Genomic DNA, 26,872 nt, shown 5'->3' on the forward strand with positions numbered 1-26,872 from the left:
TGCTTTAAGATCCCTAAGGATACTTGGCAGTTCAAACATACACAGTATATGTTGGTACAAGTGTGTAATCTACACAAAATACAAAACAGATCATTGATGTTTTGAATTTAACAGTCTGGTTGGGATACCCAGCAAAGTGAAACATGAAAAATGGGGTGAATTGTTAACAAATCTCTCTCTGACATTCTGCCATGGCACTTGCAATTACAACATACTGCAAGTAGAAAATAAAACATCTTTCTTTGGCTTTCACATGTCTAGTCCGCAGCTCCTTCCAATCAGTTGTAATCCTGTCTCCAGTCCTTTTGACGCCCCTGTCCCACTTATTTCTGTTCTATTTTGGTCCCTATTTTCCTCCACCTTTTGTAAGTTGACAGTCTGCTTCCCCTCATATGACTGCCTTTTCTCCATTACAAAATCCAATGGCCTCTTGTTTTTCCTAACTCTTTTCTATCTTCTGCCTTTGACACTGCTGATTTTCTCCTCCCTGAATCCACCTTCAATCTTTTTTAGCCTCTTTCTCCCTCCCCCTGTTTATATTCACGTACACATATATATAAAATGTGAGCTCACTGTTGCTGAGACAAAATCACTATTCTGCCTCCCAAACTATCTCTACTTGTCTTTCTCTTACATCATTGATGCCATCCTCCCCATCACCCAGACCAGTATTTCTGGTGTCATCTTTGATGCCTTCATCTCCTTTTCATAGAATCATAGAAGACTAGGGTTGGAAGAGTCCTCAGGAGGTCATCTAGTCCAACCCCCTGCTCAAAGCAGGACCAACCCCAACTAAATCATCCCAGCCAGGGCTTTGTCAAGCCTGACCTTAAAAACCTCAAAGGAAGGCGATTCAATCACCTCCCTAGGTAACACATTCCAACACTTCACCACCCTCCTAGTGAAAAAGTTTTTCCTAATATCCAACCTAAACCTCCCGCACTGCAACTTGAGACCATTGCTTCTTGTTCCGTCATCTGCCACCACTGAGAACAGCTAGCTCCATCCTCTTTGGAACCTCCCTTCAGGTAGTTGAAGGCTGCTATCAAATCCCCCCTCACTCTTCTTTTCTGCGGACTAAATAAGCCCAGTTCCTTCAGCTTCTCCTCATAAGTCATGTGCCCCAGCCCCCTAATCATTTTTGTTGCCCTCTGCTGGACTCTCTCCAATTTGTCCACATTCTTTCTGTAGTGGGGAGCCCAAAACTGGACACAGTACTCCAGATGTGGCCTCACCAGTGCTGAATAGAGGGAAATAATCATTTTCCTTGATCTGCTGGCAATGCTCCTACTAATGCAGTTCAATATGCCTCTAGCTTTCTTGGCAACAAGGGCACACTGCTGACTCATATCCAGCTTCTTATCCACTGTAATCCCCAGGTCCTTTTCTGCAGAACTGCCTCTTACCTAGTCGGTCCCAAGCCTGTAGCAGTGCATGGGATTCTTCTGTCCTAAGTGCAGGACTCTGCACTTGTCCTTGTTGAACCTCATCAAATTTTTTTTTGTCTAATCCTCCAATTTGTCTAGGTGGACCCTATCCCTACACTCCAGTGTATCTATCTTTCCCTCCAGCTTAGTGTCATCCATGAACTTCCTGAGGCTGCAATCCATCCCATCATCCAGATTATTAATGAAGACATTGAACAAAACCAGCTCCAGGACAGGCCCCTGGGGCACTCTGCTTGATACCAGCTGCCAACTAGACATTGAATCGTTGATCACTACCCGTTCAGCCCAGCAATCTAGCCAGGTTTCTGACCACCTTACAGTCCATTCATCCAATCCATACTTTTTTAACTTGCTGGCAAGAATACTGTGGGAGACCATATCAAAAGCTTTGCTAAAGTCAAGGTATATCATGTCCACTGCTTTCCCCATATCCACAGAGCCAGTTATCTCATCATAGAAGGCAATCAGGTTGGTCAGGCATGACTTGCCCTTGGTGAATCCATGTTGACTGTTCCTGATCACCTTTCTCTCCTCCAAGTGCTTCAAAATGGATTCTCCCTTTATGTTAAGGTCCTCTCCAAATCCTCCTCTTTTTTGCCACGAATTCATCTCCAAAATCTTACCTGCTGTATCTCTGTCACCACTAAAATTATTCTGTTTTCTGTCTTGGCTATTGCACTTCCCCCCACCCCCACCCCCCGGCTTCCTCATAACTCATTCCCCACTTTAATCTGCCCTGTGCTCTCACTCTGACCATGTTCCTTTTAAAGTTCTTCTCTGGATTCCCACATTCTTTGAATTTCATTTCAGACTTCTCCTTAAGCTGGCTCCAGACCTCACTTCTTCGTACAGTCCGTTCTACAGCATGTGCAGAGCCTTAAGCTGCTTTCTCAGCTACTCCTTTCAGGGCGGACAGTGCCAAATAGACACTGACCCTCACAGGGGCGTGGCATAGGGACACATCATTTCAGGGGAAGCCCAGGAATGATTGTTCTTCATTGCACCAGGCCTGGGGGTTGTTGTGTGGGGAGCTTGATGCAGCTGACTGAAGAGTTGGGGATGCTGAGACCAGTATTGTGTCTCCACTACTATTGCCACCCTCCTTGTCCCAGTTGGTCCTTTCTGGCTCATATCCAACTTGGGATCAAGGACGGGGGAGACCGAAAGGCCCCTGAATTGTCTGCTCAGTAGTTGCCAATGTGTACCCCAGAGGCCAGGGAAGTAACTGGATGACAATCTATCTGAGCTATGGATAAGCATAATAGGGTGCTGTGGGCATGAGTGTTATGCCATCTCTGCTCTTAAAAAATGGAACTATTCAATGTCTTCTGTACACTGATTTGGTGATAAATGCGTAAGTCAGTGAACTAGTAGCAATGTCTGGTGTCTGCAGCTATTTACAAACTGAGCTATGTTCCTACTGGCTATCTCAAGAGGACCAGAGCAGAGAGAACATGAACATCACTGGTCCGTGGCTAGAACTGTTTAAAATCATTTGGAAATATAGAAATGTCTGAAAATGAGAAAAATAAAATAAAATAAGCAAGGCAAAAAATACCCCCCAAACAAATCTTAGTAAATGAGTATAAATATTAGCTGTATCCTCCAGAAGACACCTTTTCATCCAACAGATACAAACAGGCTAACATATGTGGATATAGACACCCTGCCCCATAAAAGTGAAATGCAAGTGAACTAATCAGTTCTACAGAAGTAGGGACATGGTTGGGGCTTGAATTGGTTGCCATTCAGGGGAGGCATGGCATTAGTAGCACTTGTTTCTCCTGTTTTTCTGATTAAGGCCCCAGTCCTATAAGCAGATCCACATGGGCAGGCTCAGGGGGGCTGTCCAAGTGAATCTAGAGTAGGCCTAGGGGCAAGCAACAGCTATGCCATGCTGTTCTTCTATGAGAAGGCTTCATGCTATTCTCAAGCCCAAGAGTTGCTAGCCTCTGACCATGCTCTACATAGACTATTGAGTAAGATATACTGATGCCTAGCAAAGCAATCTCATGAAAAAAGCCCAGCTGAAATTACTTAGAAGCTGATGCCAGTGGTTAAATAGGCTGGCTGTTTCCAATATTTGTAAAATAAAATAAACAGGCCGGTCCTCACTACACAATCACCTACAGCAGGTATTTTTGTTTTCAAATGAAATCTATTTAAGGTGTTACCAAACATCTAACAAATGGAAAAAAATGTCCAAATGCTGTTGCGCTCAAAAAGGTTTAATGATGTAAGAGATTAAGGCCTTTTCCCCCCCTGCTTAAAAAAAAATCCATGAAGGCTGAAAAGTTCAAACCAGTCTATGAAGTTTCAGCCCAGTGCAATTTAAAAAGGTTGAGTTACAGCATATTATACCAAACGTAGCACATTATGAATTCCATATTCCCTCAGCAAGAGTGGCATATTTAATGAGTAAGCCAAGTCATTCAGCTCTGTTTCCATTTTATGTTTTTCCCAAAATTGTATTAGGCTAAAATGGACATTTCAACTGGCAATAGGAAAAATAGCAGAATAATGAATTTGTAGGCAATAAAGCAATAACTAACAAGTTACTAGGACTTTACAAAACGTGTGTTCTATGTGAAAGGTATCATGTGTACATTATCTCAATGTCAGCAAAAGCTTTTTATAATGCAGTTTTAAACAGGGTTTTCAACTTTCCACGTGCGTCAGCCCTACCCTGTATTTTGTCTTTTGTACTATATGACTTTTTCCTGCTAAAACAGCCACACAAGATTTGCCAGAGCATATCTGATTGCTGGTTGGATTAAGACCAGCATCCAGCAAAAGTCATTTTTTTACATTCCAAAAGTAAGAGAAAAAAAATCCTTTAATTCACCTCACCAGCTCTGCAGTGTACGAAGCAGTAAAATTTCCCTCCTGACCCCTGTGGTAACTGATTTACACCCTGAAGCATGAGATTTAATTACCATTATTTGAGGACAGTCTATTTCGCTTCCTTGCACTCTCTCACTCATAAAGGTGCATTTCCTCCTTCCAGCAAAAAGTAATTATCTCTTTGCAATTATCAGCACAGATGTGGCAAAATTTGAATTTTCATGATTATTCAATAAGATTTGGAGCACTGAAGAATATGTACCCAGCGAGATCATTCAGCTGGCCTCAGGATTAATGAGGCTCTTGAATAGAAGATGCTGCAGAGAGTGAAGGGGCTTTTATAAGAGACTGTTCCAATACAACTGTTAAGATGGGCGGGGAAAGGATAATTACAGATTCTTCCCTGTCCATCCCCAAGAATACATATTTTTAAAGGGCACATTATCATTTAGGTTGCTGCAAGGTTGACTCTTATTTGCATTAGAGTTAGCTTCATTTACACTTTAGACACTGGGAATTATTCAGCTTTGTGAGAGAGATGAGCCAAAACCAAAACACCATATCTGAACTCTTTGTAAGGTTCTGAACCAAAACCCTCAGATCTGAGCACTCTTGAACTTGGAGTTTGAACCCCACATCTGAGCCTTCCCAAGTTGCAGGGTGCTCAGATTTGGTTCATGATAGTGTTAGCTTCAAGCTGCAAACTGGAATCCAGAAACATGGTTTTCTTTCACGCCCATCTCCCTGTAGAACAAATGTGTAGTTGATAAACTTGAATTTTCTGGGTGTGGATGGCAGAACTTCCTCCATAGGTGGAGCAAGCAGAAATTTGACCAACTGTAAAAGCAGCTGCTCGGGCCTTCAGTGAGGATTCAATGCTGATTTTAGCTGACTGGTTGATTGTATTTGACTCCCCTTGCAAGCAGCCATGGAACAGGTTGTTTGACCTCTCTAGCTGAGATCCTGATTCTCAAAATGTGAAACTTTTTGCTTGTACATTGAGCCCATTTGTTAAAGAAATAATCCAGTGACAGTAGCAAACTCCCAAGTGCCATTGTACCAGAGTGACTTTTCAGTAGAGAAATGCACTTTGAGCCTTGTAAAGTACCCAGATACCACAGCATGAGCACCAGATAAATGCTGATAATAATCTTTAATCATAACACGTTACTAGTGTTTCCATAATTTTGTATAAGACGTCCTGAGTTACTTCTGAAAGAGTCTGAATTACTCTGTTCCAAAGCATATGCATTTGTTATATGCATGATCACACTATATACATAACTCTTTTCAGGCTGAAGGGGGTGGCTTAGTTATTTAAACATCAGGTTGCAAACAGCCAGGTCCCATGGCACTCTGGATTCAAATGCTGGCAGGGTCATCTCAGTCCTTCAATCTATCAAGGTAGAGCAACTGAGTTTCCTGTATATGGGCATCTTTGGGACCATAAAAGCCATATGCCTGAGACACAAAGCTCTGACAACCCTGATACTGGGTGTGGGCACTCAAAGCCAGTCTGTGTAACCACTAGACGGGGGAGGGGGGGGGTGTTGCATGTCCCAGGCACTCAGGGATGTTCTGATATACCATACCCCAGACAGATTCAAATTGCAGGGCTCCTGTAGAACTATGACCACCTTTTAAAGGTGCCCTCACCCCCCAAGGAGTGTGACAGTGCACATTTAGATGGGGCATTATAAGTTATAGCTTGAGAAAGAGTCCAAGTATACATGTCTACTGCGTAAGCAGCATAATGAGTCGTACATTAAGCCCTACTGATCTGGCTTGGGGAAAATACACTGTCAGCTACATCAGCAAACATAGTACGTACATGGAACAAGCTAATCCTGGAAAAGAAGCCCTCATTTCTAGAATTGTTTCAAAATTTACAGAAACTTATTTCATGGACCACATAAATATTGTAAGATCCATTTTACTGCGGAAAGAAATGATTGCAACTAGGATGCAGGCTTACGCTGTTATAATGACAGTATTTACAGGTAATTGGGGTTTCTTGTTGTTGTTGCTAAACTGTGTCTTGGCTCAGACCTCTCAGTGTTTTCTGGCAGTTAGACTGTACTGAACATACAGTTACTGACCTGAATAGTACTTGCATAATATTTAGAATGCATTGAGAAATTGAGATGGGAGGGGATGGTAAATGGATTTCTAAACAAAGACGCAAACAAATGTTTAATTCAGATAATAGCTTTAATTTTAATTATTTAATGGAGTGAAAATTAATGGACACTTGGCAGAATTAAATTTGAATAATTGCTTTTGTCATTCAATTTCTGTGGCAATCACTTGCTACTAATTTTGAAACAAAAAGCTTAATTTAATATTTTAAGAATTTGGTGAGTAAACAGCTTTAATATCTTAATAGCACATTAAAATGCAAAGAAATTATCAGTTTTTTCAAGAACAAGGTCAAATGGACACATTTCATCCAATTTTTTAAATAAATTGCATCATCTCAGATGGGGAAAAATTAACATATGGTATATGAAGAAAAACATTTTTAAAGTATTCCTGATTTCAAATTGTATTATGAAATAAATGGTGTACAAAAGAAGGCTGGCTAATTTTACTTTTAAAAGAATGTACAATGTATTTAGCTGGGCAGATGCTTATAACTACCAAAACAATTAGCACTGAAATGACAATTACTATTCCTTCTTAACTAATTTTTGGTCTGTCTCATGGCCTACCTGTATGCAAACTATTTTTTACATGATGACTTGTACACCAAACTGAGATTGGTGAACCACATAGGCAGTTCTATAAATATTGACTAATCCTTTTATCTTGAGTGACAGTGGTCCTTGCTTGCACAGCCAATTGGCAAATAACAAGCAATATCAGCCAGTGCTTGTAAGGAGGTTTAATTATTCTTTTCAGAGTAACAGAAGTGTTAGTCTGTATTCGCAAAAAGAAAAGAAGTATTTGTGGCACCTTAGAGACTAACCAATTTATTTGAGCATAAGCTTTCGTGAGCTACAGCTCACTTCATCGGATGCATACCGTGGAAACTGCAGAAGACATTATATACACAGAGACCATGAAAAAATACCTCCTCCCACCCCACTCTCCTGCTGGTAATAGCTTATCTAAAGTGATCACTCTCCTTACAATGTGTATGATACTCAAGTTGGGCCATTTCCTGCACAAATCCAGGTTTTCTCACCCTCCCTGGAAATGGCCCAACTTGATTATCATACACATTGTAAGGAGAGTGATCACTTTAGATAAGCTATTACCAGCAGGAGAGTGGGGTGGGAGGAGGTATTGTTTCATGGTCTCTGTGTATATAATGTCTTCTGCAGTTTCCACGGTATGCATCCGATGAAGTGAGCTGTAGCTCACGAAAGCTTATGCTCAAATAAATTGGTTAGTCTCTAAGGTGCCACAAGTACTCCTTTTCTTTTTAATTATTCTTGAGAACTAAACAGGGATTTAATCTTTGGCTTCTCAGTGGGGCTTGCATGTATGTTTTATGTTGATCTTAATACAAACTAGAATATATATTGTTTGTTATTATTTTTGAAATCTCATATAATACTGCTTAAACAACAGAGATGCACATTCAGACATTGAAATTCTTATGAAATAATGTTTCCTAAAATTTATCCTAACATGCAGGTTCTTTACATTCCAGGGTTTTTCCTTCTGTAGGCAAAGGAACACTGTAGTGTGGTTTCATTCTTGGTCATACATCACCATTAGTAAATGTTCTATTTAATTTAAAAAGTGGAAATGTATATGATTTACAACCAAATGTTCTTTGTTCATGGAATTATTTTCATTACTTAATTTTTATACTGATGTGCACTTAAGGCCTGATTCTCTGCTGCTTTGTACCTTCTGTAGTCATTGACTCCTACATAAAATAAATACAAAGTGTGTGTGATTGCTACTATTCTGACTTCCCACCCACTTACCATGGGTATGAATGACTAAACTAACTGCAAAAAGTGGAGAATCAGCCCTTTTTTGTGATACCTTTATGAGTGGCAGGAAGGATAAACTGGAAGGATAGACTCAATGATATATGTGCAGGGCTCAGACAGGTGAAATGGGGATACATAAGTACCTAGACAGACCATATATTGTGCCGTCTACTTTGCCAATTCACGCTATGAAAGGTGTAGTATGAAGTTCTGATCCATACATTGTTAAATGAATTCTGAAGACTCTGAGGGCATACAGCTCTTGGCATACTTAAGCACCCAGCTGATTCTACTGCTTCAATATTACATACATTTTTAGCCCTGACACAAAAACCCAGTGACACCTAAAGGGCTACAAAAGCAGTGCATGATTGAGTTGTACATTGTACACTTGTGGACACTTCATTCGTTATGTTAAAGGCAGAAAAAGTGGGCTACATCAGGAAGGTGATGTATTAAAACATCGGCTGAGGCATAGCAGCTCAATGGAACTTCACTTTTCATATAGTCAAATAACTTCTAGTATAGCAAAAAGCAGGACAGGACTACAGCATATAGATTACTGTAAACTGGGTAAGGCAGATATTGTTCTGGCCCCCAGTCAATGAAGGTTTAGAAAGTGAACTTGACTTTAAGAAAGTCGGTCCCAATTATTCCTATTTCTGTCAGGTGTCACTACACATTAATGTACAAATAGACATCTCATGATGGAATATTTATAAGCTAGTTGGGAAATAGACAGACTACAGCAGTAATAGTCCATTGCCAAAACATAAGAGATAGTACTGGCTACATTTGATGATCTGAAGTTTCATCTGGAAACTTCACACCATAATTTGAGAATGATAAATGACAAGGGTCATTGCTAAGACAGGGGTCTAGCTTTGATAATGATTGAGTAAAGTGGACAGACAATGAATTAATATGGCTGCTATTCCAAACTAATCAAAATAGTTTAACTTGTTCCTATAATTTCCCTTGGAGGACGTTTGTGTTTTGCTGTAGTAGGTCAATCTCTTTATAGGTTTACATTCAAAGACAGGTACAGTATGTGATAGCAAATTATCTTCAATGAAGGGAATAGTTTCTTATCATATGCTGTTAACTGCACTACAGAGTTCTTATACAGTTCCTGGAGAGCCAACATAGACCAATCTAAGCCAATTTAATTTCAGTGGGAGATATTTGAGTTCAGACACTATTTTGGTTAATTACTTCATAATGATCATACGTTGAAATTATATTTCAACTGAAGAGCTCCATACATTTCATTTCATTCTCTGGAATAAAAACTGGGGAGGAAAATGGAATCTCTGTGTTACAACGCATGTGAGTTTTCAACCAAAAATCCCACTGGGATCTTCTGCAGGCCTCCATGGGAGCGTAAATGGATTTCCCCTCTCCATTGCATATGTACTGGTCACTCGTGAATGATGTGGTTCCTGGCTGTTCTGCATGAGAAGGGAAACTGGGGGATATAGGCCCCATTTATTAAGTTTCAGATCTATGTCAGATATGTATTGTTAGCATCAGAGTGAATCTGTTGAAGGAAGGGAAAGGTCACTCCCGAAATGTCGTGAAGTGAGCACTGAATATCAGAACTAACGGGTCACCCTGGAGAAAGCTGAATCTATAAAAGGAGGAGTGGGGACATGATTATGGGAAAGCTTTTTTCTATTTAAGGTACGTATATGGCCTCCATCACTGTAGTTTCTCAGCACTTGACAATCGTTCATGTATTTATCCTCACAATACCCCTGTGAGGCTGGGAAGTGCCAGTATTCCATACCTTACAGATAGGAACAGAGGCACAGAGAGACTAAACGGCTTGCCCTGGGTCACACAGGATGTTTGCTGCAGAGCTGGACTTAAACCAGGTTTCCCGCAGCCCAAGTAGCGCTCTACCCACGGGACCATCCTTCCCCTCAACTGAATGAATGTAAATGAGAAAGAAGAACTTGCAGTCTCTGAGCTATGTATTATTTTATTATTCATACATATTAATGAACAGTTCTTGGCTTTTACCATGTGATAAAAAAAATGTATTTTTCCAGAAGAATTGCCACTTTCACACCCACTCTGCCATGGAAAGCAATTTGTTGGATCACATCTTCTCTCAATTTGATTATACTGCCATTCAAGACAAATTTGTAGCTTGCTCTTTTCTTCATCACTTACTTACCACATGTACAGTGTATGTACAGAGCTTAGCACAAGGCCCTGACCCTGATTGGCACCACTATACACTACTGCAGTACAAAACAATAACAGCATCTATTCTCATTGCTGTCAACCACTGGGGACCAACCATCCCTTGATAAACAGATTCCCCCCTGTAATTAGAGTTCATTTTATTAAATATCTAAAACAGTTTGAGAAAAACTGGCCTGCACTTATCCAATCAAATCTTCTTCTTTTTTTAGGTATTCACTGTGAAGAAGACATTAATGAATGTTACATGAACCCTTGCCAAAATGGTGGCACTTGTGAGAATTTTCCTGGAAATTACACTTGTCATTGCCCATTTGGAGAGAAGGAGGGGATTTCTTTTGGTGGCAGGAACTGTACTGAGGTCCTCCTTGGCTGCAATGACCATCAATGCCAAAACAGTGGTTTATGTATCCCACATCTAAAAAATGGCCACCATGGACCCAGCTGCATCTGCCCACCTGGGTATACTGGAACACACTGTGAAACAATAACCACCTTTTCTTTTGAGGGAAATGGTTTCCTGTGGGTGAACAGAGACATGACCGCTGTACAGGGATCTTTCTATAACATAAACCTGAGGTTTCAGACTGTGCAACCTACAGCTTTTATATTTCACCGCGGGAAGAAAGATACGTTTGTCACATTGGAGTTACTGAACGGCTACTTACGCTTATTCATGCAAGTCAATAACCAGCCACAGGTTCTTTTGCATATTTCACATAATGTCAGTGATGGAGAATGGCATTCTGTGGAGGTAACCTTAGCAAGAGCTGTTACCCTTAATCTACTTGACAGCTCTTGTATAGAATCATGTGTCAATAAATCTACTGCTGCAATAGATAGTGATCAACTGATGCTTGCATTTCAGAACATATTTTTGGGTGGTTTACGAGAGGGAAACATGAGCAGTGACTCTCCACCTAACATCTATAATATGCATTCGGCACCTTCATTTGTAGGCTGTCTTCAGGACATTGAAATAGACTTGAACATTATTACCCCTGAGAACATATCAAGTGAAACATCTTTAAATGTCAAATCAGGCTGTACGAAACAGGACAGGTGTGAAAACCACCCTTGTCAAAATAGGGGACGCTGCATCAACTTGTGGCTGAGTTATCAATGTGACTGCTACAGGCCCTACACAGGGCCAAACTGTTCAACAGGTAAGATAATGTTTTTGGCATTAGTGTATTAAACACCAGCTCAAAGCATAATCACAAATAACAAATCTGTTTATATCAGTGATGAAATGCCATGACCCTTAAGACCTCCGCTGCTTACTTTCAACTGGTGAGAAAACACAAGAGGTTAGTAGAAGCACTTGTTCATTATTTTCTAGTTCTCTCTATAGGAAGCCTAAATTTCAATCAGGCAGAAAAGTCAAGCTAAATTGATGGGTTCTGCTCATCCAGTGCTTTAATTTTTTTTTAGTTTTAATATGCCATTAAACTTTGGGAAACTCAGGTTTACTGTAGGTGTAGCACCCAGTGACCTAAAGGCTATGTCTACACTATAAGCTAATGGTGTGATTCCCCTGCTCATGTACACATACTTGCCCTAGCTCTCATCCAGATAGAGTGAATATAAATAGCAGGGAAGCCACTGTAACACTGGTATCAACAGTGGAAGCACAGCTGAGCCAGGCTGACTACAAACCTCTCTGAAACTGGGCTAGCTAGCTTGATGACAGCTAGTGTGAGTACATGTCCATGACAGGGGAATCACATCACAAACTTGTAATATAGACATAGCCTTAGGAGCTTAAGTCCTATTTTTAAAACTCACTTAGGTACTAGTGAGTCTCAGTATCTGTATGTAAAGCAGTACTCCTGTTTTTGAGGGTAAATGAAGAATGAATAAAATATTGAACAAATGAAAAAAATTAGACATTTAAAAAAAAATCATATCTGAGCTTTCACCGGCAGATTAAGCCTGACAGTCAATAGCATCATTTTACCAACCAACCTAGGGAGAATGAACAGCCTGAGGATTGGTAATCGGATCTTTGGTTAGCTGGTTGAAGTCCATCCCAGGGTAAGAGTTACCAATAACAGTTACCATCTGAGAGCTGCCTGGTTGCCTCTGTGAAATGAGTCAATTTCCCACTGAACATGCACCCACATCTCAAAAACCATTTAACTGGCATCCTTATGGGCAGAATCAGCAGAAAGGCCAAAACCTGAATAGGCCTGGAAATTGAATTACCCTCACTTTCCTCCACATTAGGGTTGCCAGTCCTCCAGGATTGTCCTGGAGTCTCCAGGAATTAACAATGAATTTTTAATTAAAGATTATGTCATGTGATGAAATCTCCAGGAATTCATCCAATCAAAGTTGGCAACCCTACTCCATGTGATCCTCCACGTACGAGCTGAGGGAAACTGGAGGGACAATATGAGGTCCCTGTATTGCTGTCTGCTATGCTCTACCGGCTATGTGGATAAACAGAGTGCGCCATTCCCCAGGGTTTTAAATATAGCACCTTTCTGGAACACTTTGAACTGGACCCTCCCCTCCTTTCTCAGCAAAAGCCTAGTGATCTCAGACTGGGAGTTTTGTCTGAGGAAGGTGTGCAGGATTTGGCCCTGTATTCACACACAAATGCCCCCCACCCCTTGGTACAAATTACTAAGTTTCTACTAACACATGATAATTTGGGGATGAATAAAAGACAGTTTATTTTTTAAACCAGGCAGTCTGGAAAAAAATGAAGAGCATCAGCAGTGCCCTAGCTAGATTCAAAGGGCCAGATCCTCAGCTGGTGCAAGTTGGCATAGCTGCATTGAAGGCAATGAAGCTACACTGATTTATACCAGCTGAGGATCTGGTCCCAGGGGGTTATTGGATGTATTTCACCAGAAAGCTGCATCTTGAAGTCCCTTTCAAAATGTTTAAATATTATATCATTTCATGTGCTGTATTTAATAGTTATTGATACCTTATTTCTTTTTTTTTTAATGTAAAATGATAAAGTCTGAGAGGTAATTCTAACAGACTGCTTTGAACTCCAGCTGTAATTTATCCAAAGGTTTGAAAAGCAACTTTGGAGTGTAGGAGAACATCTGGTAAATATGTTTGACTCTTTATATGAAGTGAAATGAAAACCATTCAGGGCCGGGAGAGGCTTATTCTTGCATTAGAACTGTTGAGAATGATTAAAAAGTATTTGGTATTTTTTTCTGCTAACCACAATATTCCTTGCAAATCATACCACCATTGCCACTTTGATACATGGATGTTAGATATATGCAGGACTTAAAACAGTATGGCATTGGGGAGGAAGGGACTTGTGGCGAGGGATAACATAAGAAATGCTGGTGTCCTTTTGAAGAAAAGTTGCTGCCAAGGATTTAATTGACATGAGGCAATATTTTCACTACATATACAAAATAACAAACAGATGTTGACTTATTTTGATCAGCATCCAGATGTAGAGACACAAGAGGTTAATATTGACCAAGGGGATGCTAAGTGTCCCATCAAACCCAAGATCAGATTCAGTATTTTTTTTGTGTGTGTGGGGGGCAAAGTAATAGAAAAATTTCAAGTACAGTATTACCTTTTTCTAAGACTCACCCGTCCTTCGGAGGTTGCAAGGCTCCTGTGCTCCAGCTCCTCACTCCATTAGAAATGCTCGCTTTTTTTCACATGGAAAATGCTTAGTTCTCAAGGACTGCCTTCTAGAGAGGGTGCACTCTACAATGCTCTCATACCTCAAAACACCCATTCCAGCAAAAGGGAAGATTTATTTCTACATGTCATGGTTTTAACAAGCAGATAAAGAAAGAAATGTGGATAATCTCTTTCATAAAATTAAAATATTTCATACGTAGTTATTTATGAAATTATCTATTCAGGAGCAAGTCGGGGATTTATTCCCCTTACTAAATAATATTACTGTGGCACATAGTAACACCCTGGTTGTTAAAGGATTGTTAGGGTTTCCACAGTCAATCCCCTATTTTCATGGGTTTTATAACCGAGTTATAAAAAAAGTCGTGCTGCAGGCAGAAACTTGACATATGAGTTTTACTGCACAAAAGAGGACTCTGACTCTTTAGTTACAGGAGCGATTTCTTTCTTTAAACCAGGTTGACACTTTTTATGCATTTGACATGCTAAAAAAAAATAGCTCTTGAAAGTGTTTAGGCAGAAAGCCTACAATATGGAGAACAAGATTTTGAAACTTAAAAAATGTAAAACGAATAGAAATACTGTGGTTCAAAAAGCTGATGCATCAGAATAAATAGTTTCAATTACAGTGGTTTGGGAGACATTTTCTGTTCTTAATTAAAAATCCCTAGCTTCATTATGGAAAATAGAGAGTGACAGAAAGAGAGGAGTTCTGGTTTAATCATCTTAACTGATAAACACAATTTTTTTAAAAAGTGTCTTGGATTCTAGATCATTTGCCTACCCAGGTGGTACAGCAGTGTCATGTGTTGGCAGAGACTGATCATATATAGAAATGACAATTTGGGAGCCAGAGTCACTGATGGATCTAGGCTGATGCAGATCAGCATAGGTGTAATCTGCCAAGGGAATAAAGGGCTATCACAGCTCCAGAGTGGGTGGTGATGTGTAGAAACCAAAGAGAAAATAAGAGCATGTGCTAAATCAGCATATGCTCTTATCAGCCTCTTTGTTTGGAGACCTAGTCCTGATTTAACATTGTCCACTTTCCTTGATGGGAATGTTTAGGGAGTATATGTAGGGGAAACATTTCCTGCCCTCCCTGAGGATAAATCCCTAATGGTGCATAGGGGTCCACTTGGAATGGGTTACACTTCCCTACGCCAGCAGTAGTGCATATGGTCTTGGGGTGAAATCCTACCCCCGCTGAAGTCAATCACAAAACTTTTATTAACTTCAGTGGTGCCAGGATTGTACCCTTGGTTTTTAGGGGATGATAACAGTTAGGTTGGGCTCAAAATACACCCTTCTTATGACCAGTACAAATAACTGTGCTGGAGTCTGCCCTGAGAAACCATCTGGATACACATCCTCACAAGATGTACAGAAGCTGCAAAAGGGGAAGAATGTGGTGTAATAATGTACCTTATAGCACCAAAATAAAGCCTAACCCTGCTCCCATTGAAGCCAATGTGAATTTTCCCATGGAAGCCACTCAGACCAGAATCAAATCCTTATTTTGTCCTTAAATGCTAGCAGGTGCCTCTCTTTATTAGTGGTAGATGTTTGATCATTGTGCTGCCTGCATTAGTCAATTAGTCTTAAATTATTTTATTTTCTCTCTCTTTCCCCCCTCATTTCAAGAGTACATGCCAGGCCGATTTGGACGTGAGGACTCCTCGGGGTATGCTGCTTTTTCTGTTGATGCTGGTCAGAACGAAAACATGACTATATCAATGTTTGTCCGAACACGGAAGTCTTCTGGCTTGTTACTAGCTGTGAGGAACAGTACATCTTTGTATATAAGGATCTGGTTGGAAGATGGGAAACTAGTCATGTTAGCCTCAAATTCCACCAAATTGTTCGGCACATGGACTGTGAGTGATGGAAATTTTTACTTAATATCATTAAAAATACAGCCAAATAGGGCTGAATTGTTCCAGTCATCTCAACAGCTAGGCTACATTTCTACTCCAATACTAACAGTCCAAAGTAGGGATATTCTCTATATTGGAGGACTACCAGACAAACAAGAAACTGATATAAATGGTGGGTATTTTAAAGGCTGTATCCAAGATTTAAGACTGAATTACCAACAACTGGAATTTTTCCCCATTACCACATCACTGTATTCTGTCATCAACCGAACACTGATCAACGTGACCCAGGGCTGTACTGGTGACAATCTTTGCAAGGTGAGGATGCCATTTCTCAAAGCATGTTTCCATGTTTAGAGCAAGGACTCCTCTTTTGGCCCATGAATGTTCCCATGCAATATGTGACAGTAATGACATCTTAAACAAATAAACATGCTGGTAAGAGCAGATTTTGCTGAATAGTGCTGAACATCATGGGCATCAGCAGCAAAATATATGGGGTTATGAAAGGTGAGGTAAGGATAACCATTTACTAAACCTGCTATCCATGATTGGAACCTGTAAGGCTTTATAGCTTTCAATCCAAAGTAAACACAATTCCGTTTTATCCCAAGAAATCCTGCCTTCCCTTGTGTGGGACTCCACTGCTACTTGCTAACACTTTGTCTCTACTCTTTCCATTTAGTCCAACCCTTGCCACAATGGCGGCATTTGCTATTCTATCTGGGACGACTTCACTTGCACATGCCCCCCAAACACAGCAGGGAAAGCATGCGAGGAAGTTAAGTGGTGTGAGCTCAGCCCTTGTCCTCATGAAGCACAGTGCCAGCTGGTACACCAAGGATTTGAATGTAGGTACATTTCTATCATCCCTATAACCTCTGGGAAACTGAAAGAACTTCAGATAACGTTGATTTTCATGACCTGTTCAATTAAATCAAGCATTCCAATTCTCATGCAACCCAGCAGAATTTTGTTTGTTGTTAATGATGATAATATAAAATAATAAATAATAGAATCTTGATCACTGCTATTAAAAGTATTATGAATGGAATAATGGGATACTAAAATTCAAGTTTCAGCCATCATCTGTGGCTGATCACAAATTAAGATCCATTTAATCTTGGGCCTCTTTTTTAAAATTACCCTTCCATTTTGAAAGCAGTGGAGTGAGGATTCAGATAATATTGCCTGCAGGGGCTTTACTCTTCAGTTAATCAATGCATCTACTTGGCATGTTTATAAAATAGACCACTTTGTTCCATCAGAGCACCACTGCAAGGAGATAAGAGGATTAATCTTAAGATGTTCTCCCTCCTCCGGAAAGACATGCCAGATGACATACTCCTGCACACTGCTTTATTCCATTTTCTTAAAGTGAAGGATCTTTAAAAGCTATCTTAAGCATCCTAACACTAGCAATGCATTTGAAGGATAGTCATTTCAACTGGTATCTTAATAAAGAGCATGAGAATTCCAAGAAGCTTGTTCATTTGAAAATTAATGACCACTACTTATCATAAGAACATTTGCCAATGTGTTGGATATCGCTTTTCTATTTCCCCTCCCTTGAAATAGCATGGAATTTAAAAAGCACACTGAGATTTTGTTATGGTGTTTTCCAAAAATCATCCTTTTTTCTCCAAAAATACCCCCATGATGCTGTGAAGCAGGATTACTGTACACAAAGTGCAATGGAAGCAGTTAGAATAGCTGACTCCTAGGAACTGAAGAGTTGGTCAGCAAAAGATTTCTAACATAGACGAAACGGAGCACCCTGCAAATAGATCCATATGATGCAGGTTATTGTTGAGACAGGAAAAAGAGGTCAGTCAGAGTGAGTATTAAAACACATTTATATTTTAAAATACATAGTTATATTTATATCCTAAATAACATATTACACATTCTCTTTGATTATAAAAATCTAATAGGTGATATCTTATCAACAATTTTAGCTGATTATAGTGGAGTATAAACATATGGATGGGAAGTAATTGCACTGTTTCCTTTTGCTAAAAAACAAGGCAATCTACATCTTTAGCAGTCTTTAACTTTAGATCTCAGTGTTCTTTTATGTGGCAATGGTAAGGGGTTGCCATAATGGACATTCATAAACTCCTGGGAGACAGATATGTTATGTATCTTTAATTATCTCTTTGTTTCCATGCATTAGTTTCCAAACTTCTATGTAGACAGACATAATAATATTCCCCTAAACTCACAGACAATAGAACTGAATCGGTTTGTTGTTATTATTGTTTATTATTAGTACTGAGGTGTGTAACAAGGGCCTCCACTCGCCGCTAGGGTAATGCCTCCTTCTGGCCACTCTGGGGATTAGTTCACAAGGTCAACGCCTCTCCTAGTGGTTACACACCATCGTTCCATCTCTCTCTCTGGTCTGCAGCCCCTCTCTTCCTCCAGGAAATGCAGCATCTTCTTTGTGACTTGGCCCTTTGGCTAGGTCACTCAGCGTTCCACCCTTCCGAGGTATAGTCCGTCAAGTCTCTACAACATGCAGCCAAGGTCTGTTCAGTCCCCAACTTTGCTGCTTTCTCCCTGGGCTGCTTCCTACTCTGGCACTACCCACTTCTTTGGTGTTTGCTGGCCTCTCTTCTCCCTCATCTTAGTGAGCAACTGTGAGCTACTTGTATCTATAGCCCCCAAACACACCTCCCTTCTGCCAGGGAGTGACTGCAGACTACCTCCCCACAGCTGCCTTCCTGCTATCAGCTCCCTGGCTTTATAGAAGACCTGCCTGTTCCTGCACAGGTGAGCATCCCCTAATTAGGGCTTTCCTCTCGGCCTTCAGCCTAATAAGTTAACTGGCCCATCTGGCGTGCATTAACCCCTTCAGGGCAAGTGTGGGGTGGACACCTAGAAGCCCCAATCAGCAACTGGGGTCCAGCTATGATAGGTGCTATACACACATATAATAATTTCAGATTCTGCACTAAAAAGCTTGCATTGTAGGTCTATGATGAAACACAACAGGTAGGTAGATGTGGGAGGCAAGAAGTAGATGTGGGAGGCACAAGGTAAGAGACAGATAATTATGATCACTGTCACAAACAGGAGTAACAGCACACTAGCCAGCTAGTCATTGCCAAGTGCTTAATAATGTCCACACAAGAGTGTATTTAAGTTTTTGATTTAAAAAATCTTAGTTGGTTGTCTCTCTGAGAACTGAAGTAAACTTTGAAAATACATACATTACAAACACTGATGTTTCCAAATGCCATAAGTTATGCTAGGAAAACTGTTTCTATTCACGTTCCCATTTTATGAGGCACAAGAGTTGGTATGCCAAGAGACATAATGGTACATCCATTGCCTTAGCATTTAGAGTACACAGGCATAATGTGATCATTCACAGTGCTTAGTGTCTATATCTCCATTCCCAAACTATTTCAAATAAACTTACTTTCTAGTATTTACAGTAAAGTGAAGGGCAGATTCTTTTCTTGTGAGGATTCCCATTAATAATCCCTTATTGGTAATCCCAAGGGTTATTTCAGCCAAAATTTGCCACAATTGGGAAAGAATGCCCACAGATATCCTAGCAATCTGCTTTATCTGACCACCACAGCTCTCACAAACCCTAACACCCATACAGATTTGAACTGAAGCATGAATAGGAGACATTTCCTTCTCTCTTCCCTCCCCCTATATCAGAAGTGGGCAAACTACAGCCCGCGGGCCACATCCAGCTTGCAGGACCATCCCGCCGGCCCCGAGCCCCTGGCCAGGGAGGCTAGTCCCCATCCCCTCCCCCGCTGTCCCCTCTCTCCTGGAGTGATGCTGCCATGTGGGCAGCGTGGCTTGTGCCCACCCACCTCCCAGGCTTTCCAATAAGCCTGTCCTGCTGCTCTGAGCTGCATGGTAAGGGGGCAGGATGTCCTGGGGGCAGTTAGAGGACAGGGGGCGGTCGGATGGGGTGGAGGTTCAGGGAGGGTGGTGGTCAGGAGACAGGGAGGGGGGTTGGATGGGGGGGTTCTGGGGGGGCAGTTAGGGACGGAGGTCCCGGGAGGGCGTGGTCAGGGGACAAGAAGTGGGTTGGGGGTCCTGGAGGGCCTGTCAGGGGGCAGGGGTGTGGATAGGGGGACCAGGGGGATGGTTAGGAGTGAGGGGCCCCGGGAGGGGGTAGTCAGGGGACAAAGAGCAGAGAGGGGTTGGATGGGTCGGAGGTTCTGAGGGGGGCAGTCAGGGGGCGGGAAGTGAGAGAGGGCCAGGCAGTTTGCGGTGGCACAGCCTTCCCTACCCAGTCCTCCATACCATTTCGTAACCCCGATGTGGCCCTTGGGCCAAAAAGTTTGCCCACCCTTGCCCTATATAATAGCACACACCCTGAAAAAGCCTGGAATGCACATTTAAAATCTGACTGTTTTTGTCTATTAAAATGGACAAAATGCCAATGAAAAATGTCAAATATATGTGTAAAGATCAGATTATCAGGCCCTAAAAATGGACACAATTCTGTTCACTAAACTACACTCACAGCCCTATGCGATTAGGGCTATATTCCCCTCCAAGTTCCATCAGTGCAGCATCACTGAAGTCAGTGGAAATATGCCAGTGTGAAATTGAGGGAACATCAACATCATGGGCCTGAATTTCCTTACATTAGTTTTACACTGGTTGTAACTCCACTGACTTTAGTGGAATATTCCTGATTTGTGACAGTGACTCACAATCAAAAGTTGTTGCTTTATATAATCATAATCATCCTAAATTGGTAAACCCCCCTAAAGATACTTTTTCACAAAGGAGAGAAATGGAAGTGGGAGGGTTTCTATTTTTTCTGCAGTTCTGGAACTACTGGGTGTTTACAAAGATTGTAAATTCAGGCAAGTACTGTATCAACAACACATGAACTAATTATTAGACATTCTTTGTAATTCCTACCATTGGCTAATACACCTATTTACCATCTTGGAAAAAACAACACATAAATTAACACCAGTCACTACAGTTCTATTCAGCCTGAATTTCACAAACCTTTACAAAGTTATTTCCCCAGCTCAACAGCTGATGTAAATCATCCCAGCTCCATTGATTTCAGGAGAATTATGCTGATTTTCACCAGCTGAGGATTGGACCTTTATTATTGTTTATTCGTTAAGTGTGGCACAAGACAAAGAAATAGGGCTTGATTCTGATCTCACATGCATTCATTTTATACTAGTGTTTCTCTACCGCCTTCCATGGAGTTACTCCTGATTTGAACAGCCTTACACGAGATCAGAATCAGGGTCACAGTTGCAGCCTAAGAGAGAGTGAGAGTTTAGACAAAAACACTTAGCATGCCGCAGAGGTTACAACATTTAGGGCTAGATCCTCAGCTGATGAAAATCAGCATAGCTCACTGACTTCAGTGGAGACAGGGATTGACATCTTACTCTTATTTTTTAAAATGAGAAGCCAAGAGGCATAATATTGACACTGATTAGAATTTGCATGCTTCATGGAACGAAGTGGAAAGATTGAAATTACAAGAGGCAGGCAGCCTGGCACAGTGGAGTAGGGAAAATGTTGCAAAGGTATCAATCGTAAATTGGCCTGCTTTCTCAACCGATATTATTATCTTTGCACAGGTGTTGCCAATGCAGTGTTTAGCGGCAGAAGCAGTGCAATATTTTACAGAACCAATGGGAAGATACGGAGAGACCTCACCAACATTGTCTTTGGCTTTCGGACTAGGGATGCTGATGTGATACTGCTGTATGCTGAGAAGGAGCCAGAGTTCATTACCATTCGCATTCAGAACACCAGGCTAGTGTTTCAGCTGCAAAGCGGCAACGGCTTTTACGTGCTGACCCTAGCTAGTTCACAGCCCGTGAATGATGGGAAATGGCACCAAGTGATTCTCTCGATGACAGAACCCCTATCCCAGTCGTCTAGATGGCACATTGATATAGATGATAAAAAAGACACTGCAACGAGTACAGTCGCCACAGGAAGCCTCAACTTCCTAAGAGAAGAAATAGATATTTATGTTGCCGACAAAGCTTTTGACAATCTGGATGGCCTACGGGGATGCATGAGCACTATAGAAATCAGTGGCATTTATCTCTCGTACATTGAAAATTATGACGGTCACACAAAAAAACCTCAAGAAGAGCAATTCCTCAAAATATCTGCAAATTCTGTTGTTACTGGCTGTTTGCAATTGGATGCCTGCAGCTCTGATCCCTGTATGCACGATGGGATATGTGAAGACTTATATAGTTACTATCGTTGTACGTGTCCCAAGGGATGGACTGGCATGCACTGTGAAACCAGCATTGATGAATGCTTTTCAAACCCCTGCATTCATGGAAACTGCTTGGATAGAATCGCATCCTATGAGTGCAGATGTGACCCTGGTTATACTGGGGTAAACTGTGAAGAGGACATAGACAACTGCCGTGGTCACCTGTGTGCAAATGGGGCAACTTGCATAGACGGAGTTAACACTTATTCCTGCCTGTGTGCTGGTAACTTCACTGGAAAATTTTGCAGGTATTATAAATAAGAAAGCTTCAGAAGCTAAAAGAAAAGGAGTACTTGTGGCACCTTAGAAAGCTTCTGCTCAAATAAATTGGTTAGTCTCTAAGGTGCCACAAGTCCTCCTTTTCTTTTTGCGAATACAAACTAACACGGCTGTTACTCTGAAACCTGTCAGAAGCTAAAGAAACTCCTGCCATTGGAGCTCACCTCTCAGATGTTTTCCAAATTGTTTAAATTAAACTGAGAAAAGATCAACCCCTACATCAATCCTACATTAATACTGAGGCCACGCTTACACAATGGGTCCTACAGCAGTATAGCCGTGGCACAAAGCTGTGCCACTGTAGTACCACAGCATGGATGCAAAGAAAGGGTTTTTTCTGTCACTGTAGGTACTCCACCTCCCCTAGTGGTGGTAACTAGGTCAACCGAAGCATTGTGCTGTTGACCTGCTGTTGGCAAAATCTACACCAGCGATTACGAAGGCATAGCTACAACACTCAGGGATGGGAATTGTTCACACCTCTGAGCTCCATAGTTATGTCAACCTAAATTTAAGTAGAACAGGACTTAGGTTTTCCCTGCAGAATTATTACCCCACAGACATTCACATTTCAAAGGAATCTAGGGAAATTGTGCAGATCTTGTATTCTGTTGGATCACCAATATAATGTGTACATATTCAAGTAAATCCAAATAACATGTACTTTGCATTTGTCTCTGGGTAAAATTTTCAAAAGCATCCAAGTTACTTAGGAACTTTGGCTCCTAATTCACATAATTTTGTTTGTCTGTTGGTTGAAAAGGCTCTTTTAGTGTCTCTGGAAGCCATTTACGGGGCCAAAATAATAGGAAATTGCTTTCCTCACAGAACTTCCACCATCCAGAATTGAAATGTAATGAGGAGACCAGAGACGGCTTTATTTCAGCCCCATACATGGCTCCTTGAGATGACAGAAACTGACTGCACTGGGAGTTTTGCCTGAATAAGGACTTGCAGGATTAGTCCAATAAACTTGAAGACAAATAAAATACTGGGTCCCTTTTGTTCTTAATTGGTATAGAGACTGGACCATAAGGAATTATAGTCCATTGTCTTCAATGGAGTTACACTGATTTACACCAGCTGAAGATCTGACCCTCTAATTTCATTTAAAACTCAGACAAACTTGAAAACAATATATTTTGAGCCATTACCAAATTTTGTTTTTGCATTTGACATACTATGTCCTATACACAGATTCTTTCAGATAAAGTGCTAAATTATATTGCTACCAAATAGCTCCAAGACACTCACCTAAACAAAGGATTTGGCCCATTTTTTGCCTCAGAGTGAATTATTAAATTCGTATTACTGGAGCTTGGGAAAGCCAGTTGAACTGATGTGAAATTAAGTTTTTGAGATTCACTGTTGCTTGGTATCACACTTTCCTTCCTTTGTAGACACCCCCTGAATTTCACTCAGCAGCAAAGATAATAAGTATGCCAGATAGCAATTGAATAGATGCATACAGGTCTGGAGCGTTGTTCCCTGCAAGAAAACTGTGCAGACCGTAGAAGATGTCTGTCTACATGCAGTGCATCCTTCTAGAGATTCACAGCTGTGTGCTGATTTACAGCCAGATTGTGCCACCCTTACTCACATTGAATAGTACCTTACCCAAAGAGCCACTGAAGCTGATAGGCACCTTTGTGAAGTAAAGTACAGCTTACTGTGAGCCCAATGACAGGTTTCAGAGTAGCAGCCGTGTTAGTCTGTATCCGCAGAAAGAACAGGAATACTTGTGGCACCTTAGAGACTAACCAATTTATTTGACATGTTCCATTCTATGCATGCGATGAAGTGAGCTGTAGCCCACAAAAGCTTATGCTCAAATAAATTGGTTAGTCTCTAAGGTGCCACAAGTACTCCTGTTGTTTTTGTGAGCCCAATGCTATTAGAATTTGACCCTTATTAAAGCAATTCATCTGTAAAACAGAAAACCTAAACGCATTCAACTGAAACAGACTAGCATTTTAATATGGTGTTAAATAAATGAATGAAGGAAAATTAGATTTTACCTGAAATAAATAAAGAGTTATTAATTGCTGCTGTTGTCTTTTATTCATCTAGGCACATCAGGCTTCCTTTTTCCGTCTGTGGGAATGAGAAGAGAAATCTCACTTGTTACAATTATGGCAACTGTACTGAGCTCAAAGGCGAGTTGAGATGTATGTGCCTGCCAGGCTTTAGTGGAGAACGGTGAGACACTTCAGAACTTTATGTGCACTTTCCCTCAGCAGGTTATTGTAGGAATATTGGATTGTCTTTTTCCAACATGAGTTCCAGAATGGCTCCTTTTTGGATATCCAAAATTAGTGATTGAAATGGTACCTCACCTGCTGCAGACTTCCTGCAGCAATGAGACACAGTTCAGTCTATTCAAAATGAGCTAGAGTTAGAACTGGGCAAAATGTTTTTGATTCATGTTATTTGCAAAAAAAACAACAACAAAAAACAGTTTCAGGTCAACTGAAATTATTATTGAATTCAGGTCAAATTTGCCAAATACTTTGGCTGGAAATTTAAAATAAAAAGTTTGGAAAAGTCTAAACATGTTGTTTTGATATTGTTAAAATGAAACATTCCAATTTTTCATTTTGAAACAACAAACGTTTCATTTTGAAATTTGCCTATATTTTATTTTTTTTTAAGTGTTAAAAAACTCAAAAAAGAAACAAAATGTTTTGTGTTGAACAAAACAATGTGGTTGAACCAAAACAATTTTTTCCCAATATTTTGGTTCAGCCAGCGAACCAAAAATCAGTTATTTGCCAAGCTTAATCCTCTCTTTGCTAAATATGACTTCCAGGGTTTCACAGCATGAGAATCTGATTTCTACAAAAGTCAATAGTCAATGGGTCAAATTCATCCCTAGTGTAACTCCAATTACTTCAATTACAGATGAATTTGACCCAAGATGCTTTTTTTCTTAAATAACATTCTACTGATCCCATCTCCCTCTGCGTACAAATATTCCTGGCTTTATGTCGGTTTCAAACACAACAAAATAGAACAGTATAATTATTTTATCTCTCTGTGTATAGACACTTAAACACACAAATCCTCATATAATACACAAATAGACAGACATAAAACTAATGGTTTTATTTTAACTGACATCCAATGGAAATACAAGAAGTGTACTCTCACAGGGGAAGTGTTATGCACAGAACACCCACTCATATTGTATCTTGCCAGTTTAGAATCAAATTCTAAAACAATTATAAAAACAAAATTGGTTAACTTCTTTTATATATATATATATATAGGGCAGCTCTTGGCACGAGGACCCACCAACTTCACTCGTGACTAAATTTGTAGTGGATGGTGTACACCTCCGCAACCCATATTTGTTGTCTATTATATTATTCCCAATTCTCTATATTTTCCTGTATCCTCAGTCAAGACTGGGGGCCCATTGTTCTAGGTGCTGTACAAACAGAGGAAGACATGGCCCTGACACCTATAGGTTATCCCGAGGTTTGTTCAGAAGCATTCAGCTGATAGCAAGAGAGGAAATACAGTACAAAGAAGGTAGAAAATATAAAACAAATGGTTTTGCTCTCTCTCTCTCTCAGCACAATGAAAATTAAATCAGTGGTATAGAAAGTCCAAAGGCCCAGTGGGCCTGCAATATGTAGCCTTAGCACATTCAGAAAATCTTTCAAGAAAAGGTTTCTCCCTCTCTCTCTCTTTAACACCCACTGACTTTGTGGAATCACTGCAGTAAGTCATAAATGATGGATGAAATAAAAAATTGTGGCCCACCCAGTACAGAGTGCACTTGGCAATTGCTGCTGTGCTGTAATATTTAATTCAGGCATCCAGAAAGTCCCCTTGCCAACCCCAGAAGATTTGGAGAAGAAAAACGGTCTCAACCACGTTTTTGGTGTGTATTTATCTTGGAGTTTCAGGGTAGGTGGAAAGTGCTTTTTCCTTCTTCCTTTCACTCTTAGGCATCTTGCTAACTAAAGCTTTAGAAATAAGAGTCCTTCTTTATATCCACACCCACTGGCTGGCAATAACCTCTATTTTATGGTTCCCAAGGTCCTACTACTGAGTGGTGATCCAATAGTGAGCATACTGCATGGTAACATACCACTGCAATGAGACATTCTACACTTTATTCTCTTTTTTAAATCCTAAATAGCTACTGTATTTATTCTCCTTTTTTCCGGGTTGCCAAAATGTTGCAAGGTAAACTAGCAGTGTCTTTCTCTTTGAAGACCTTTAGTAAACTAAATCAGACAGAACACACACAAGATTTATTTTACCAGAACAAATGCAAACTATTTCACATAATGGGATATTAAAAAATACACCATCTCCATGATTGATTGGACTGATATTACAGATATTTTCCTTTAAAAG

General features: G+C 40.5%; 1 protein-coding gene across 6 annotated transcripts in view; it reads left to right on the forward strand.

The window, feature by feature from the left end:
• The window catches only part of CRB1 (crumbs cell polarity complex component 1), a 159,515-nt gene that overhangs the window by 92,930 nt on the left and 39,713 nt on the right, over window positions 1-26,872 (forward strand). For 4 of the 6 annotated variants that reach the window (XM_073356740.1, XM_073356741.1, XM_073356742.1 and 1 more), the window contains exons 6-10: window positions 10,666-11,619; window positions 15,734-16,284; window positions 16,652-16,817; window positions 21,564-22,470; window positions 24,572-24,700. In XM_073356740.1, coding sequence (XP_073212841.1) covers window positions 10,666-11,619; window positions 15,734-16,284; window positions 16,652-16,817; window positions 21,564-22,470; window positions 24,572-24,700 — 2,707 coding nt within the window. The remainder of the gene's footprint in view (window positions 1-10,665; window positions 11,620-15,733; window positions 16,285-16,651; window positions 16,818-21,563; window positions 22,471-24,571; window positions 24,701-26,872) is intronic. The other 2 variants (XM_073356744.1, XM_073356745.1) reach the window with 2 other exon arrangements.

This window comes from Lepidochelys kempii, chromosome 8, assembly GCF_965140265.1.
Source record: "Lepidochelys kempii isolate rLepKem1 chromosome 8, rLepKem1.hap2, whole genome shotgun sequence".
Lineage (NCBI taxonomy): Eukaryota > Metazoa > Chordata > Testudines > Cheloniidae > Lepidochelys > Lepidochelys kempii.